The sequence below is a fragment of the Oncorhynchus clarkii genome, chromosome 17 (genome assembly GCF_045791955.1).
Source record: "Oncorhynchus clarkii lewisi isolate Uvic-CL-2024 chromosome 17, UVic_Ocla_1.0, whole genome shotgun sequence".
Classification (NCBI taxonomy): domain Eukaryota; kingdom Metazoa; phylum Chordata; class Actinopteri; order Salmoniformes; family Salmonidae; genus Oncorhynchus; species Oncorhynchus clarkii.
In genome coordinates this window covers 21572796-21589366 of record NC_092163.1, presented here as the reverse complement: position 1 = coordinate 21589366, position 16571 = coordinate 21572796, and the positions used below count along the sequence as shown (strand labels likewise).

The following is a 16571-nucleotide window of genomic DNA, read 5'->3' as shown; positions in this document are numbered from 1 at the left end:
CAGGTGACCTGTTTTGAGCCCGACATTTTTTGAAAAATAACAGGCTTGCCTATTTTGCATGCTATTTTGGCATTAATACTTGTCACATATCAGTTTGCAAGCAATGTAAAAAAAAATATATATAAAAATAAATAGACTAGCATTCAAAAGTTTCGCGTCACTTAGGACATTTTTTGTCCATTAAAATAACATAAAATTGATCAGAAATACAGTGTAGGCATTGTTAATGTTGTAAATGACTATTGTAGCTGGAAACGGCTGATTTTTAAATGGAATATCCACATAGGCGTACAGAGGCCCATTATCAGCAACAATCACTCCTGTGTTCCAATGGCACGTTGTGTTTTAAAAAGGCTAATTGATCATTAGAAAACCATTTGCAATTATGTTAGCACAGCTGAAAACTGTTGTTCTGATTAAAGCAGTAATAAAACTGTCCTTCTTTAGACTAGTTGAGTATTTGGAGCATCAGCATTTGTGGGTTCGATTACAGGTTCAAAATGGCCATAAACAAAGCGCTTTCTTCCGAAACTCATCAGTCTATTCTTGTTCTGAGAAATTAAGGCTATTCCATGCGAGAAATTGCCAAGGAACTGAAGATCTTGTACAACGCTGTGTACTACTCCCTTCACAGAACAGCACAAACTGGCCCTAACCAGTATAGAAAGAGTGGGAGGCCCCGGTGCACAACTGAGCAAGAGGACAAGTACATTAGTGTCTAGTTTGAGAAACAAATGCCTCACAAGTTCCTCTGTCCAGTGTCTATGTTCTTTTACCCATCTTAATCTTTTTTTATTGGCCAGTCTGAGATATAGCTTTTTATTTGTAACTCTGCCTAGAAGAGTCACCTCCAGAGTCACCTCTTCACTCTTGACGTTGAGACTGGTGTTTTGCGGGTACTATTTAATTAAGCTGCCAGTTGAGGACTTGTGAGGCGGCTGTTTCTCAAACTAGACACTAATGTACTTGTCATCTTGCTCGTATGTGTATATATATATTTAATCAGCCGTTTCCAGCTACAATAGTCATTTACAACATTAACAATGCCTACACTGTATTTCTAATTTATTTTAATTGACCAACATTTTTTGCTTTTCTTTCAAAAACAAGGACATCTAAGTGACCCCAAACTTTTGAACGGTAGTGTATATCGAGTTAATAAAACCGCATACAAACATGGTCTCTTTTTTGTTTTCTTGAGTAAGGCAGCTCCAAAATGCAGGTGTTTCAGCCCAGCGCTTTTGGTGGAGGTGGAACAAGCCAGCAGAAAAAACGGGGCGTTGCGCCGTGATTGGCTCAGTGTTCTGTCACTCATGGGAAAACTACGTCACGGCAAAGTCTAAAGGGAGAACTCGAAAATTCTATCTCTTTGGGTGGGGATATAGAGATACATTAGAAGTGTACATTCAAGAAGGCGCAAGGTCATTGGCCACAGATGAAATTACATAAAATCACAGTATATGTACAGTAGCTTTGATTGGACTGATCTTGTCAACATCATACTTTCAAAATCTTCACTAGCAGTCTATAAGGGCACAAGGCGAGACCCAAATGCAGACACAGGAGGCAGATGGTAGAGCTCCGATATTTATTATAACAAAGGGAGTAGGCAAAGGCAGGTCAGGGACAGGCAAGAGTTCATAAACCAGGTCAGTCTCCAAACAGTACCAGACGATAGGCAGTCTCAAGGTCAGGCCAGGCAGGGGTCAGAAACCAGATCCGAGTCCAAAAACAGTACGGAATAGGCAGGCTGGTGGTCAGGCAGGCAGGTTCACAGTCAGGACAGGCAAGTGTCAAAACCAGGAGGACTAGAAACATAGACTGGGGAAAAATAGGTGCAAGGAAAACCCCTGGTTGACTTGGTAAACAAGATGGACTGGTACAGAGAGATAGGAAACACAGGGATATATGCACCGGGGATAATAAGTGACACCTGGAGGGGGTGGAGACAATCACAAGGACAGGTGAACCAGATCAAGGTGTGACAGCAGTCATCATCATGAATCAAGTCGACAATCTACTGGCAAATCCTTTTCAATCCTTGTCATATGAAGATAAGTAATGAAGAGAATTGATAAATAAAATGTATCAGGGCTCAACGGCCATAAACATTACAAGTTGGAAATCGCAAATTCAACAATGAGTGGTTTGGAAGGAATTGAGCACAGCACAACAACGTGAGTCCAAAAATGTATTGTATGCTGCTGCATAAATGATATGCCAGGGAGATATGCATACTGTAGCTAAGAAAGTGTGTGTTGTGTAGTAAGCTGTTAGTAGCCCGTGTGCCTCACACTAATAATTTGGTCCCTTTTCCCTTCTTTCACCTACTGTTCTGACTTGGTGCATGTGCACATGTAGCCTATAGCCTGTTTTTAGATAAATGTAATCATAGAATATAGTAAGAGCTTTCATTGTCTGCTTATATGGCCCCATTTATTTATTATTCGGTTCTGACTTGGTGTACTGGGAGAATACTGTAAGAATGGCCTATGTTCTGAAATCTGTCGCTGTACATTTCAAAAGTGCTGAACAAATAGTTATATTGACAATGTCCGTATTAGCTCGCTCATTAAGGTCTTAATCGAAATGATGGATTGCCTCTTATCTGCTTGTCTTTCCCTTATGCCATAGTTTGTACATCGCAATTGTCAGTAGATACCACATTTGTTTATTAAACAAGTCAGCCATATCAGCTATGTTTTTTAAAAAGGCAGTAAATGAGGTTGAATTAACTGTTTCGCTGCCAGACAAGGCTCTGCTGATAGCCAGGTGTAGCAGTGGTAAGTTGTTGGGGCAGCTTTATGTAGGCCCTAACAGTTTGTGAGCACCGTTTGTCACCGTTATAGTGCAATGAATGTATTGTTTAGTGACTTTGATGGCATGCATAAATATATTTTTCCCAACCAAGATTTACATGCTAAAATCACCATCGCTGGTGACACTGAGTCATATCCAACCAGGTCATGAGGGATTCAAGAATGGCGCTGCAATGGATAGCTGCTGTTTTATGGGCTCCTGACCAATTCTGCTATTTCTTTTTGTTGCATTGATCATAATGTTTCCCCATTTCCAATGACCGAAAAGAGCTTCTGGACATCAGAACAGCAATCACTAACCTTGATTTGGATGAAGATTTCTATTCTACTATTTCAACGAGTCAGACAGGACATACTGCTCAACTGGACCAGGCCCTTGTAAAAGGAAAAAAAAACGGAGCAAGAGAGGCCGACGTGCAGGCACCCTGACAAAACTACGTCGGCGTGTACATAAACCGCCTCTACCCTCCTTCCTATTGGCGAACGTACAATCACTGGAGAACAAACTGGGTGAGCTCCCTTCGAGACTAACCTAATACTTCGAGACTAACCTAATACTTATTTTCCACCATAGTTTGCAAATAAATTCATTAAAAATCCTACAATGTGATTTTCTGGATTTTTTTTTTCTCTCATTTTGTCTGTCATAGTTGAAGCGTACCTATGATAAAAATTACAGGCCTCATCTTTTTAAGTGGGAGAACTTGCACAATTGGTGGCTGACTAAATACTTTTTTTGCCCCACTGTATATGCATATTAGTCATTACATATGGCATAGCCTACACATGTAGAATACCTTCCAATATAATATTCTCTGAAAACAGTTGTACAATGTGCTCTGCAATAATATAACTAGAGTTTGATTTCTAATTGATTATTTCTCAAATAGCAGCTGCCCAATGCCATGGTGGGCATGCAAAATGTTGAATGCATTGGAACTAAAAGGTATGGAGAATGATAGTCTGTAGGATTATAGAAAAAGCATTTGGGAAATAAATGTTTGAGTTTCAAATACTAAATATTCAGTGACTGTGTATATTTAGGTGGTTTAAATATTTAACTTTCCTACTAGCCTTCTAAAAGTTGACTATGTCAAAATCTTGCCAATCCATTCATTATTCTACTAACTATGACTGAGTGTGAGACCTGTTTTCCATAATCTAAGTTTCATGCTTCTGATGGAGACTGTAGAACTGTAATCCATGCATGCTTCAGTATTCCCCATTTTTATGCCCAGACCCCATAGGTGTATCGAAAGGATCCCACCCTCATCTTTTTAAGTGGGAGAACTTGCACAATTGGTGGCTGACTAAATACTTTTTTTGCCCCACTGTATATGCATATTAGTCATTACATATGGCATAGCCTACACATGTAGAATACCTTCCAATATAATATTCTCTGAAAACAGTTGTACAATGTGCTCTGCAATAATATAACTAGAGTTTGATTTCTAATTGATTATTTCTCAAATAGCAGCTGCCCAATGCCATGGTGGGCATGCAAAATGTTGAATGCATTGGAACTAAAAGGTATGGAGAATGATAGTCTGTAGGATTATAGAAAAAGCATTTGGGAAATAAATGTTTGAGTTTCAAATACTAAATATTCAGTGACTGTGTATATTTAGGTGGTTTAAATATTTAACTTTCCTACTAGCCTTCTAAAAGTTGACTATGTCAAAATCTTGCCAATCCATTCATTATTCTACTAACTATGACTGAGTGTGAGACCTGTTTTCCATAATCTAAGTTTCATGCTTCTGATGGAGACTGTAGAACTGTAATCCATGCATGCTTCAGTATTCCCCATTTTTATGCCCAGACCCCATAGGCGTATCGAAAGGATCCCACCCTCGTCACCAATGTAGCTGACTGATGCATTCTTTACAATCTAAAGCTTTTTTCCCCCACCATCTACGGCAGAAGCCTGGGCTCATGACTGAGATAATATAATTCTCACCACTGCATGTTACAATAGTAAAATAATCTGTTTTGTCACCTATTAAACTGATTCTACATGGATTTTAGTCTTTGAGATGCTAAAACATGAACTTGTATCTGTAGTTGGTGTTCTTAAACTATAAAATGCACTAGACTAAGATAAAACCCACAAAGAAAAGACAACAGGCAAATGCAAATGTGGTTCCAATGTCTAAATAGTGACGGCAGGGCTAGTTCAAACTGCAGTTGAATGGTTCTCCTCACAGGTGAGTGAATCAGCCCATGCTTCACTTGGTTGATCTCTGGAAGCAGGACATCTTGACAGTCTGAGGCAGGGTGCTCTGCATTCATCCTCCAAATATTGACCGGGAAAATGTGGCATTTATAATTAATCAGTAATGGAATTAGTGGGTCTTGCATTGATGACTGTATTAGCTTTGTCCTATAGACGTTTGTAGTCTTAAATTACTTGGAATAAATGGACAGCTAAAACGCTCCTTGTCCCGGGAATGACATGCTAGCTAGTGATAATGGGAAAGGAGGATACCTAGTCAGTTGTACAACTGAGTGTATTCAACTGAAATGTCTTCTGCATTTAACCCAACCTTAACGCTATCTGCTCCTGCTAGCTAGCAACACATTTACTTGTTGTAACTAGCAAACCAGCAAGCTAGATACATTACTAAAGTTGCTGCGTTCTAAGTTGGGAGTAATTTTACATCTTGCATTGATGGTAACACGTTTCTATATCTAAATTGATCGAAAAAAGACTACCTGATAGCAGTTTGTCAGATGGACATCTCTCTCGCACTGTCACCAGCGGTCTACTACCTTAGATACGGATAACGTGATTGGCAGATGTGGTCAGCAGCGATAGAACAATATAGATATTATACACGTTTTGATTAGTTTATAGTTTAGTACTCGGCGGCGTCCAGCTAGCGAACATAAAAGGGTCAGAGCTATCCGGTATCCTTGGGATGCAATCAAGAAGAAACTGGCTGAGCCAATAAGGTACCACCAGCATGAAGAGCAAAATGCATAGTACTGTACATCAGGGGAGGCTGCTGAGGGGAGGACAGCTCATAATAATGGCTGGAATGGAGCGAATGGAATGGCAGCAAACTATGTATTTGATACCATTCCACCAATTCCGCTTCAGCCATTACCACAAGCCTGTCCTCCCCAATTAAGGTGCCACCAACCTCCTGTGCAATACAGACATCTGTCAGTGATCTCATGATCCAGTAGGGCCTGTGTTGGGCTACCGCTCTTCTGCATCCCAAACAATCAGACAGGTGTGTGTACCTCTCTTTATCCCATGATCATGCATGGAGTGGAAATAATGAATGAATAAATGATGGATGATAAATGTATGCCTAATACGATTTGACTACAACTTCCACTAGCCCCATAGGTTTGGTTGGCATTTCCTGATCAGGAGGGCAGCCATATTTGATTCGATTATCTTGGCTCGGAGTAGTTAGCTAGCCAGTTGCAGTTGTTCTGAAAATAAATATATTACACAGATTTTCCACGGCAAAGGATAGCAATATTTTAAAGAATTTCTGCTTAACGTAACCGTGCTTAGTCAACGATGAATCCCGAATAGTAAGTAACACTGTTGGTTAATGATGACAGCCTGTTTTTTTTTATGCTAGATAACGTTAGTCCGCTAACTTACCTGGCTGGTTTACTCAAATAAGATACTTGTTTTGTCTTCTATGCAAATATGAGATCGATGACATAAGGTATGTTCTGTATCAACTCCGCTCTAGACATGTTTTATATTGAATGTTAGTAGGCGTGTTAGGGCCAGTTTTTATCTTCTTAGCTACGTTCAAACGCCAGCTAGCATGAATGCTACCCATAGGCTAACTAACTAGCTATTATCAGCTGGTAGCTCATTTAGCTAGCTAATATCAGCTGGCTAGTTAAGTAACGTTAGCTAAATTAGCTAGTTAAAACGTTAACTGCTTCGTTGACTTTTTAAAATATGAACATGTGTAAAAAGTCAGCTGACCAATTTAACTTTAATTGCCCTAACTATGTAACTATGTCAGTTGAAATCCAAGGCTACTTTGATTGTGTGAAACAAATACAGTACAATTGACAGAACTAACTACTATGTGACAATTTGTTGCCTTGTTTTTGACTCAACAAATAACGAATAATATATAGTAATACCTCCATGACAGTGGAATTGACATTTATTTAACCTGTGAAATATCTACTCTCCTTTCAGTGATTATTTATTCAAGCTGCTTCTGATTGGCGACTCTGGCGTTGGAAAGTCTTGCCTCCTCCTCCGATTTGCAGTAAGTAACTTTCCTCTGTCTAGGTGGATTTTTTGGCATGTTGATATTTTGAAGAATAATAGTTTGACATCCCAGGAACTTTACTGTACATTGAGCACCCATAGGAATTTTCTGTTTTTCTTATTTTCTCTTCAGGATGACACATACACAGAGAGCTATATTAGTACTATTGGAGTGGACTTCAAAATTAGGACCATAGAGTTAGATGGGAAGACCATCAAACTTCAGATTGTGAGTACCTGTGGCTGACATGACTTGATTGAGTCACAAGAATGGCAGAAGTGGAACATGGTGTTGGGTCTGACTTTGCTCTCATTGGCCCACAGTGGGACACAGCTGGACAGGAACGGTTCCGGACAATTACATCCAGTTACTACAGAGGAGCGCATGGCATTATTGTAGTGTACGATGTCACAGACCAGGTCAGTACATCGTTCGCTTTCACTTTTTCTCCATAACATGTTTACATAGCAGATAACTTACACAGGCTTGAGAACAAGGTTAACAATGTTTCTGTATCTGGTTACGCTGTCTATTGCATCGGTTGTTGTGTTATCAACAGTTGTCTCCTCTCCTGTCACACCCCAGGAATCCTTCAATAACGTGAAACAGTGGCTCCAGGAGATTGACCGTTACGCCAGTGAAAACGTGAACAAGCTGTTAGTAGGCAACAAATGTGACCTGACGACAAAGAAAGTGGTGGACTACACGACGGCCAAGGTAACGCTCTACCTGGTTACGGAGTGGAAAATAACTATCATTTTTGTTGCATTTTTCAGTTTAATCTTCTCTCTCCCATTCTGTCCCTCACTCTTTTCTCGTCTCTTTGCCTCTTGGTGGATATGCCACTCCCCTACTCCCACCTTACTGTTGCCTCTCTCCCTCTTACTCCCCCTGTCTTTTTTTTTTTTTCTTCCTCCCTCAGGAATTTGTTGACAATTTAGGGATCCCCTTCTTGGAAGCTAGTGCCAAGAGCGCCACCAACGTGGAGCAGGCCTTCATGACCATGGCAGCTGAGATCAAGAAGAGAATGGGCCCTGGGGCCACAGCCGGAGGCTCGGAGAAGTCCAACGTCAAGATCCAGAGCACGCCAGTCAAGACTTCCTCTGGAGGTTGCTGCTGAGGAACCCTCAGCCCCCCAAATTCCATCCACTCAGACCCCTATCTACCAATCTCAAAAGTTACCTTGCTCCACAGGGATAGGGAGAGAGAAAATGGCGAGTGACAGAGGGAAGACTGAGTGGCCTTGATTGTGTGTGCAGTTGCAATACCTGAAATATGTCCCCCACCCCTAACAAGGTCAGCAATAGGATGCTAAGCCCATCCACACCCACAGAAACACACTAACATAATGTGGGATATTTTTACATATTACCAAAACCTATACCTATCCAAAAATAAGATATGGCAACTTATCCAGACATTTTTAAGCAAGGTGATGAATGAACCTTGCCCGACTCTTTAGTCCAGGTCTGGTAGTTAATAATACATTTTTCTACGATGGTTGTGTTCTCCTTATTTCACTGTGGATCTCAGCATGACTTTGGCCTGATCTCCTCAGAATCTGAATTCGGAAGCACTCCCAATAAAGCGCATTATACATGTCGGCAGAACTGATTACTTTACCCACAATGCATCTCTAATGCAGTCATCATGACTTAGCACATCTGCTCACTGTAATCAACCCAAATTATTTAGAGGAAATATCATTCAATGTCACGTGGTCCAACTTCATAATGTGGCCCCAAATAATGTGCCAGTACCTTTATGGCAGGATGTTTGTGTGTGTGTATATATATGATATGCCCTTGGCACACAGCGTTGTTGGCATGTCCTTCTAGCCCTAAAGACCTTTTGTATGCCCAAGCTCTTATCTCTTATTTGGGTTTATTCTAATGAATTTTGTATGATACTAGCATTAGTTAACATTCCTGTACAGACAGTAATTGTTCTGCCGACATACATAATAGCGCATTGGAGACGTGCTACATTGAAAGTGTCAATGACATTTTTCCTCCGCCAGTATCTCAACCAACAGCACAACAAAGTTTCACCAAACGATGAAAGAATTCTACCAACTGTATATATTTATACATATATGTAAGAACTGATTAGCTAAGCCTGTAGAGAAGCAAGTTAAATATATGATATCATGAAAAGTAGCTAAACATTTTAATTTCGGCATGTGATTTGTGGCTGAGTACTTCACATTTTTGTGGCACAATGTCTATTAAACAATGAAGGAGATCTTTAATAAACCTTTGTCTTACTGGAATTCTTTCCTGATAGTTACACCTGTTCTGCATGCACATTTCACACTGAAATAGGCCTAGTCTCTGAAATGTGACAGATTTTACGTGCTCCTGTCTCAAAAGCCGAAAGGTATGATCTTTGGCCCAGATTCCATTGTCTCCAGTAAAGGGTGCAGTTGTGCTGAACTTGAGACGTCCATACCCTAACCCTTACCTGACCTTAACCTAAAATTCGACTTCAATGGGGTGACGTCAGTTGGATGTCCCAAGGATCACGTTTAGACTTTTCCTCTCTTACCCAGCTCAACTACCTTTTTGTGCCCACCAGGGCCAAAACACTATTTTACTTTTGAGTCTGTCCAGCAACAAGTGTACATGACAGTTAATGGGATTCTCTGGTACTTTTATATACTTTTTAGCCAGTAGTTCTGAAAGTAGCGCTCACGGCCCAAAAGTGGTTCCTTAAAATGGAGATCTGTGCACCATGTCGTTACTCTCGCTATGCTGTGTGCAAGATGTGACTCTTGCTAGCTGTCACTCATATGGTGAGTGTGTGAGGGTCTGAAGCTCATTGGTTGAACTTGAATGCAAGGGGGCTGGCCCACGTAGGGAAAATAGTGCAGCACAGCTTCCAGATAAACAAACTAGGGATGTCACGGGTAATTGAGTTAAAACAGTAATTCTGATTGTGGATTATGCATGTATGAACTACACATTGACACATCCAGCCCAAAGTAGGAGGTTAAAACAATACTAGTCGCCAAAGTTCCGGAGCATGTCTTTAACATGATGTAATGCAAAGGGACCCAGTAAGACTAAACTGCATACTGAATCTGGTACAGGTCTGTACCAGTGGAGGGCAGCATTAAGTGGCCTAGTTCATGTCTGCAGCCGTACTGTCTGTCTCCCAGTAGTTTGGACTTCTTGAAATCTGATTTAAGGACAATTTCAAATCAATCATTTTGAATTGGCCCTCATTCAAATAGTAATTAGATTTCAAATCCCCAACAGCTGCCGTGAATTACATTGGCTTTTCCATGGCGCTCTATTATGTTGAACGGTTATCTGAGTTCATGTGACATTGACGTCCGTGACCATGACAAAGACATTGTTTTGTGGCTGTGATAGATACCGTTCATCTATTCTTTCACACCAACCTTGTCATAGAATTAGTATCATACCCAACGTAGAGCACCAACCAGTTCATCCCGTGATTGGTACCCATTGTGTGCCTGCTTGATTAACATCTGGCCCTCTCATCAGCGCTGCAGTCGTGGTGGCATGGTGCCCGCCGCTGTAAATGTGCCCCGGCCGGCCTCTCTCACACATAGGCCCCAGGCAGAAGAAAGGGCACACTCTTAACCGCTTGGCATGCTCCCTTCCCCCCTCCTCCCCTCTATCAGACCCCTGTAATTATGTCAACGGAGTATAGTAAAAGGCAGTGTAAAGCCAGCCTCTTGTTTAGCTGTTGAACTGGATGGAGTCTTCTCTTTTTCCTAAGCACTACCCCAATTTGCTTTTAAGTGAAAACAAAACCTACATTCAGCCGGTCAGCGTGGACAAAGGGCTAGATGTTTTGGTGTGAGTTCAGAGGGAGTGAGTGGGAGTTGGGATGGAGAGCAGCAGCAACGGCGCTGAGGAGGGGGTTAGAGTTGATGGCGCAATAGGGAGGGGGGGGGGGTGGGGTGGGGGGGTTGTTTGCCGGCTTTATTTGTTCTTGGTTGCCGGGCAATGGAAGGGGGAAAGCATCTGTGACAGCTGTAGAGGGGCTGCAGCATTTCCCCGGATATACTGAAGAAGCCCTGTAGGTAAAATACAGAAAGAGAGAGAGGGTTGGGGGAGGATAAGAAGGGACTTAGTTAACCCATGTGTGAAGTTCACTCAGACAATACAGTAAGAAGGTGGGAACTGGAGCTGGATTTGTGGAGAAGAGATGGAGAATCAAGCCTCCGTTATGTCAATCTTGGTTCTTTCGCTCATGCGGGTTGTGCACAGCAGTTGTGCACTTGAGGCGGGCTTTGGCCACACTTTGTAGTGTGACGTCATCAAATGGAGTGAGAGGTGTTGGGGACTGTGTGTCAGCTAGCCAGTGAGCACTGAACAGCATGCTGCCCTACTGGCCAGACGGGTCCCATTTGTGTGCCTGACGCCCTTCTGAATAATGGCCAAGTGTGCAGCAGAGCACAGAGTTGATTCTCTTCAGATGAATCAGAATTAGCAGCAGCCTGAAACGACTGACATAATACAAGTCTGCATGGACCGCTCAGTGAATTAGACTATCTGTTAGAATTGGAACTGAGAAAGGTCTGTTCTCAAGCGGTTGTCTTTTGGTCTTTGCTATAGTACTGTGAGTAAACAATACAACTACTTGCCTTTGAAGGATTTTGCCTGTAACACTCATTATTGTATTGCTACTCAGTCTCCTTGTATTCACTGTTAGACTAAATGTAAGTGGTGCCTGTTTATTTTACAAGACAGCCTATTTTAAACTTCATCGACACCAATTTTTTTGGGGTAGCCAGGCTATGTAGGGCAAGATGAGCAAACAAAAGATACCTGGTTTCAAGTCACCGGCTATGGGATTAACAGAATTCTTACATAACCTTACATAACCTTCATATGTATACACTCCCCTTGAGTATTTACACAGCCCATAAACGATGATTACTCATTCCTGACTATCCAAGCGACACTTATCTGACTTCACCTTACATGTATCTTTTCTTGGAGTTTAAAGCTGTATTGGTCAGAAGCCTAGCTCCAGCAAGCGAGCTGCCAAAAGGGCATCTTGACTTGACTTGAGCTCCCTATTAGCTTTAGTTACAGTATGTCAGTCCCCGAACCTCTTGTGCATGCATGTACAGTGAGCTCCAGTGAAAGCATTTGGGGGTGTGATTCATCAAATATGTACACTAGATATATCACCATTTCATTCACCTCACAGTGAGTGCTAAATAATCAAAGACAAATCTCCCTATCCCCCTCAGCATCTACATACTCATTCCAGCCAGGCCCCACTTTAAATTGAAGGCCTCCGTTACGCATGTTTTTCTTTGGCTAGACTTTCTTTGGCTTTTAATCCTTTCATGCGAGACCTACCCCCCCCCCCCCCCCCCCCCCCCCCTCTTTTAGCTACTCTCAATAAAACCAATGGCGATACTGTATCATTCTGAAGTAGCTCCTAGTAGTTCCTTGCCAGGCAAGACAAAAACCAGAAAGAAAAACACAGTGATGGATGGACGCCCGCGGCGGAGGAGCCAACCTTAAAAAAACTGCAGCCGTTCATTTCCTGATCCCAGCCTGGCGGCCCTCTCTCAGTGTTCTCTCTCAGAGCAGGAGGAGGAAGAGATGGGTGGGATTGGGTTTTGGGAGCTAAATGGCAACCTTGGCGGTTTGTTATGGAGGGGGGTTTGTTTCAATATCCCTGGCAACGGGGTAAACTCAAATAGTGCCCGGGTGCCAGTCGTACACTTTTCTATGCGGCGGAACCGGCTCCAGAGAGTCTGTTGTAAGTAAGAGGCCCAAAAGAACTGACTCAGGATCTCCCTAACGTTGACGCAAAACTAAATCTGGAGGATGTATGCAGAAAATAGGAGTCTTAATTGACACCTAATTTCTTTGGCAGTTCCATGAAATATGGGTGTCTTGTTTGTCAGATGTAACAACTTCTCCCACTATCTTACATTTTCTTTATTGACATTTATATCTTATGTCATACTCTTGACAATTTCATGTAATATGGCCATCTTGAATGCAAGAGACCGCAACTTCAACCACTATCTTGCAGCTTCTCCTCAACCTCTTCCATTCTCTAACCTGTCCTAAAATTGCTTCCAGTTGCTTTCAAGAAACATTCTCAGAGTAGAGGTCTCGGTCTCTCGCCATGCCTCCACTCTGCTCCAGTACCATCATGGTTGTTGTCATCACTGCTACTCTATTGGCGTGTCAAAAGGTAGGCATCCCTCAGGGCTGCGTCTTTCATTCAGCTTAATTTTGTTCCCACATGTAATTACAAGTGATGTGTAACAAGATGTCCATTTCCTGCATGGGCTCTGATTGGGGTTGGAGTTGAAGTCATAAGGCAGTTCTCTGTATAGTCGTAGGTCTGTCTGTCTGTGGGTGGACAGACGGACGGTCGGGTGAAACGTGACAGAGACCATGATGACCGCAGGAGCCCTGCAGCCCTGTCTCAACTGGTGCCAGGCCCAAAATAGGAGAGCAGCGCTCATTCTGCTCACAACTGGCAACCCAGGCCCCCCTCTCTTAACCCTAGGAGGGGCAGCAATACCCCTAGCCCGGACTACTGCTGCCCTTCTGTCACGACTGTTTACCAGCTGTGGCACTGCCATCGCTTTCAGGGCCCTAAGGGTCATTGTCATTTAAATTATAAAAATGTACTACATTCACTTGACTTCCCTTATTTAGTACTCATATACTGTGTTTCTGGCCTTAATTTTTTACCTTGGCTTTTTGTTTTGATTCACGCTGAGGTGTTAAACTTAACTTTGAACCAGTCAAAAGTTCAGAACGGGTTCCACTGGTCACAGATGGGAATGCCATATCTTCGGCTCCTGCGTTAATTTGAAGGGAATCAGCTGCTTGTGTATGGAGAGTCCTCCGGTTTTTATTCTTGCCATCTGGTTGCAATTATGTTATGCTCTGCCTAACTCGGGGATAACCACCACATTATTGAACAGATGCCAGAGAATGGAGTAGTATGGGGCTCACATCATTCTTTCCTAAATGAGCATCTGCACACACACAGATACACAGGTGTGCGCATAGCCACATAATGACCCACGTTCAGTTTGGGCATATGAGCATTTGATAAATCCCTTGATAAAAATGATCATTTCTGAAGTTTGCTAATACTCTATTATCTGACTAAGTGCTTGTTTCAAAAGTCCTGAGTGTTTTGGACATGTAGCCATGAGTTTGTATTTGAAGCTCTCTGCCTCAGCATAGTTCTAACCTGTTTGACTAGTTGAAATGTGTCTCCAGTTGTCAATGGAGAAGCTGTTGCCAGAGTGACAGATGAGAATTGGCTAAAAACCTTTTGGAGAGTTTCAGAAAAAGTTGCTGGTCTGATTTCTAAGCATTATAATGCCACTGACGTAATAGTAATACACTTTATTGTGTACATTAGATTTACATTGTAGGAGTGATCATTGTCAATACATTTAATTTCCTTAGCTAACATACAAAGAATGCATTACAATATTGCACTGGCTAATACCAAGATGTCTAATGTTGAATAGCTTGGATGCCTTACATAGTTGTGGTTGTTCACTCACAGCAAGACTTGTTGACACGAGAATGCTCCCAAGAATAGGCTATGACTTTTTCTCTCAATTACATGTTATCATTATTATTCTGCCTGAAAGCTGCCTATTTTGTCTGATACACACACAATGGGTTTTGATCTATAGGCTAGCCTAGGATATTTACACTAGCGCAACAAAATCCAATGTTATAGATTTTTGTTTTATTTCAGGCTATTATGTATATCTGGTCTGTGCATTGGGGGTAGCCTGGGCAGACACTAGTTGGTGCTATGGATCTCCACTATCGTCTGGGCTTAATGTGCCAAACCGTGTGTCCCGCAGGCGACCAATTCGTACCGATTCGTACTAAAAACATTCTCCATTCTGGCTGCAAAGGATTTGATTTATTCCGTAACTCGATTTAATGCCTAGAAGGCGTTAAACAAAATGGAAAATATGCGTACTTTCTTTATGAAACAGAATTTTCCACAATCATGCAAGAGTGGCTAAATGCTAGCACCGGATGTTGCGTATCGCATTCAGCTAATCAGGTTGCATTAGTCTGTTTTCTCACACCTAACGTAGCAGCATTAAAAGAAACAACCCCCCCCAGGCTGCAGTCTAAATTCAAAGTCGACAACAGCCCTTGGCTCCAAACCCTCAGCCCTTGAATGACGTTTTATATCGTCACATCCGAGTGTACCTTGCCCAAGCGAGGGAGAGTGATGATCAGAGAGGCAACGTCCTTGGTGGAAATCTTGAAATTGAGTTTAAAAACAACCAACCTAAATCTAATAATGTACCTAGCTAACTTGCTACAGTTACCCATAGCTAGCTAGTTTGGTCATTAAATCCAATACATTTCAGAATTCCCCAAAATATATTTATGAAGCTACCTACGTTTTATTGGGTACTCACTATACGAATAAGCCAATTTGCCAACTCTAAAATCAGTGTCATCTATATATATATATGTTTTTAGCATGCTACCTTTATAATTTAGTCTGACATGCCAAAAATGCAGTCGTGTTTATTAAGTTTGACACTTTGCGGCTACAGGAGTATGACACGTGACTACAGTTTGCGTGGAATTGCTCCCTCCAACTAATGGCCGAGTGAGAAGTTAGTGAATTGGACCTGCATCCGGTTTCGACGTGGATTCCCCCAAGGGAAAGTGGCTAGCGCGAGGGCTGAGGTGGTAAAAATGTGTTTGGACTGCAGCCCTGGTCTGATAGTTTCGAAAATAAAAGTTGTGCCCACTGAACATACAGTTTTAAATGACATATTGGATTTCTTGGCATGAACTCGTTTACAGAACGTTCACAGTTTTAGTACAAAATATTAAAAGTTTCTGAAGTGTAATTATAAAGTTAAAACGACATTTAGAGTACAATACATGTATTTTTCACCTCAGATGCAATATGCAATTAAACTTGCTAGTTAGGTATGTGGGTGTGGTGGTAAGTGGCAAAGTAGTCAGGGATCATTCCAGGGCACGCCCGGTAGTCAGCAGCACGAAACAGGCAACACCACCCGGTGGATTTGAGACAGGCAAAGCCTGAATCATCAGGCCAGGGTGTCCTCAGGCATAGAGAGAGAGAGAGAAAGAGAAATGGGGAGATTAGTAAGAGCATTCGGATCCAATTTGTATTATTATTATTTGACTATTAATTACACTTTTCAGATTTCACACATTTATGAACATATCATTGAATAAACCTGTAAACAAAAATATAATTACGTTAATTGCATCTGGGTTTAAAAAATACAATCTACTCGAATTGTAACTTTACAATTTCACTTCATAAATGTTTAGTCTTATTAAAACGGATTAATGTTCTGTAAACGAGTTCATGCCAACAAATCCAATACCTCATTTAAAACTATGTTCAGTAAGCACAACTTTTATTTTGAAACTATCCGTTTCCTTTACGCTGCTATGTTAGGTAAGGGGTGGAAAAAACAGTCTGCTTC

At 41.7% G+C, this 16571-nt stretch overlaps 1 protein-coding gene across 1 annotated transcript; it reads left to right on the top strand.

The window, feature by feature from the left end:
• The first annotated feature begins 6176 nt into the window (after window positions 1–6176).
• LOC139370516 (ras-related protein ORAB-1-like) lies at window positions 6177–9339 on the top strand. The gene is made up of 6 exons (XM_071110045.1): window positions 6177–6374; window positions 7009–7081; window positions 7217–7312; window positions 7408–7503; window positions 7670–7801; window positions 8007–9339. Exons 1-6 carry the CDS (start codon window positions 6361–6363, stop codon window positions 8202–8204), a joined length of 609 nt encoding a protein of 202 aa, XP_070966146.1. The 5' UTR covers window positions 6177–6360; the 3' UTR covers window positions 8205–9339.
• Window positions 9340–16571: the final 7232 nt, after the last annotated feature.

Bases quoted from the DNA above. Each gene is read 5' to 3' on its own strand.
- LOC139370516 (XM_071110045.1), top strand. The intron at 7,082-7,216 runs GTAAGTAACTTT...TTTTCTCTTCAG, and splicing joins GCCTCCTCCTCCGATTTGCA to GATGACACATACACAGAGAG. The intron at 7,802-8,006 runs GTAACGCTCTAC...TTCCTCCCTCAG, and splicing joins TGGACTACACGACGGCCAAG to GAATTTGTTGACAATTTAGG.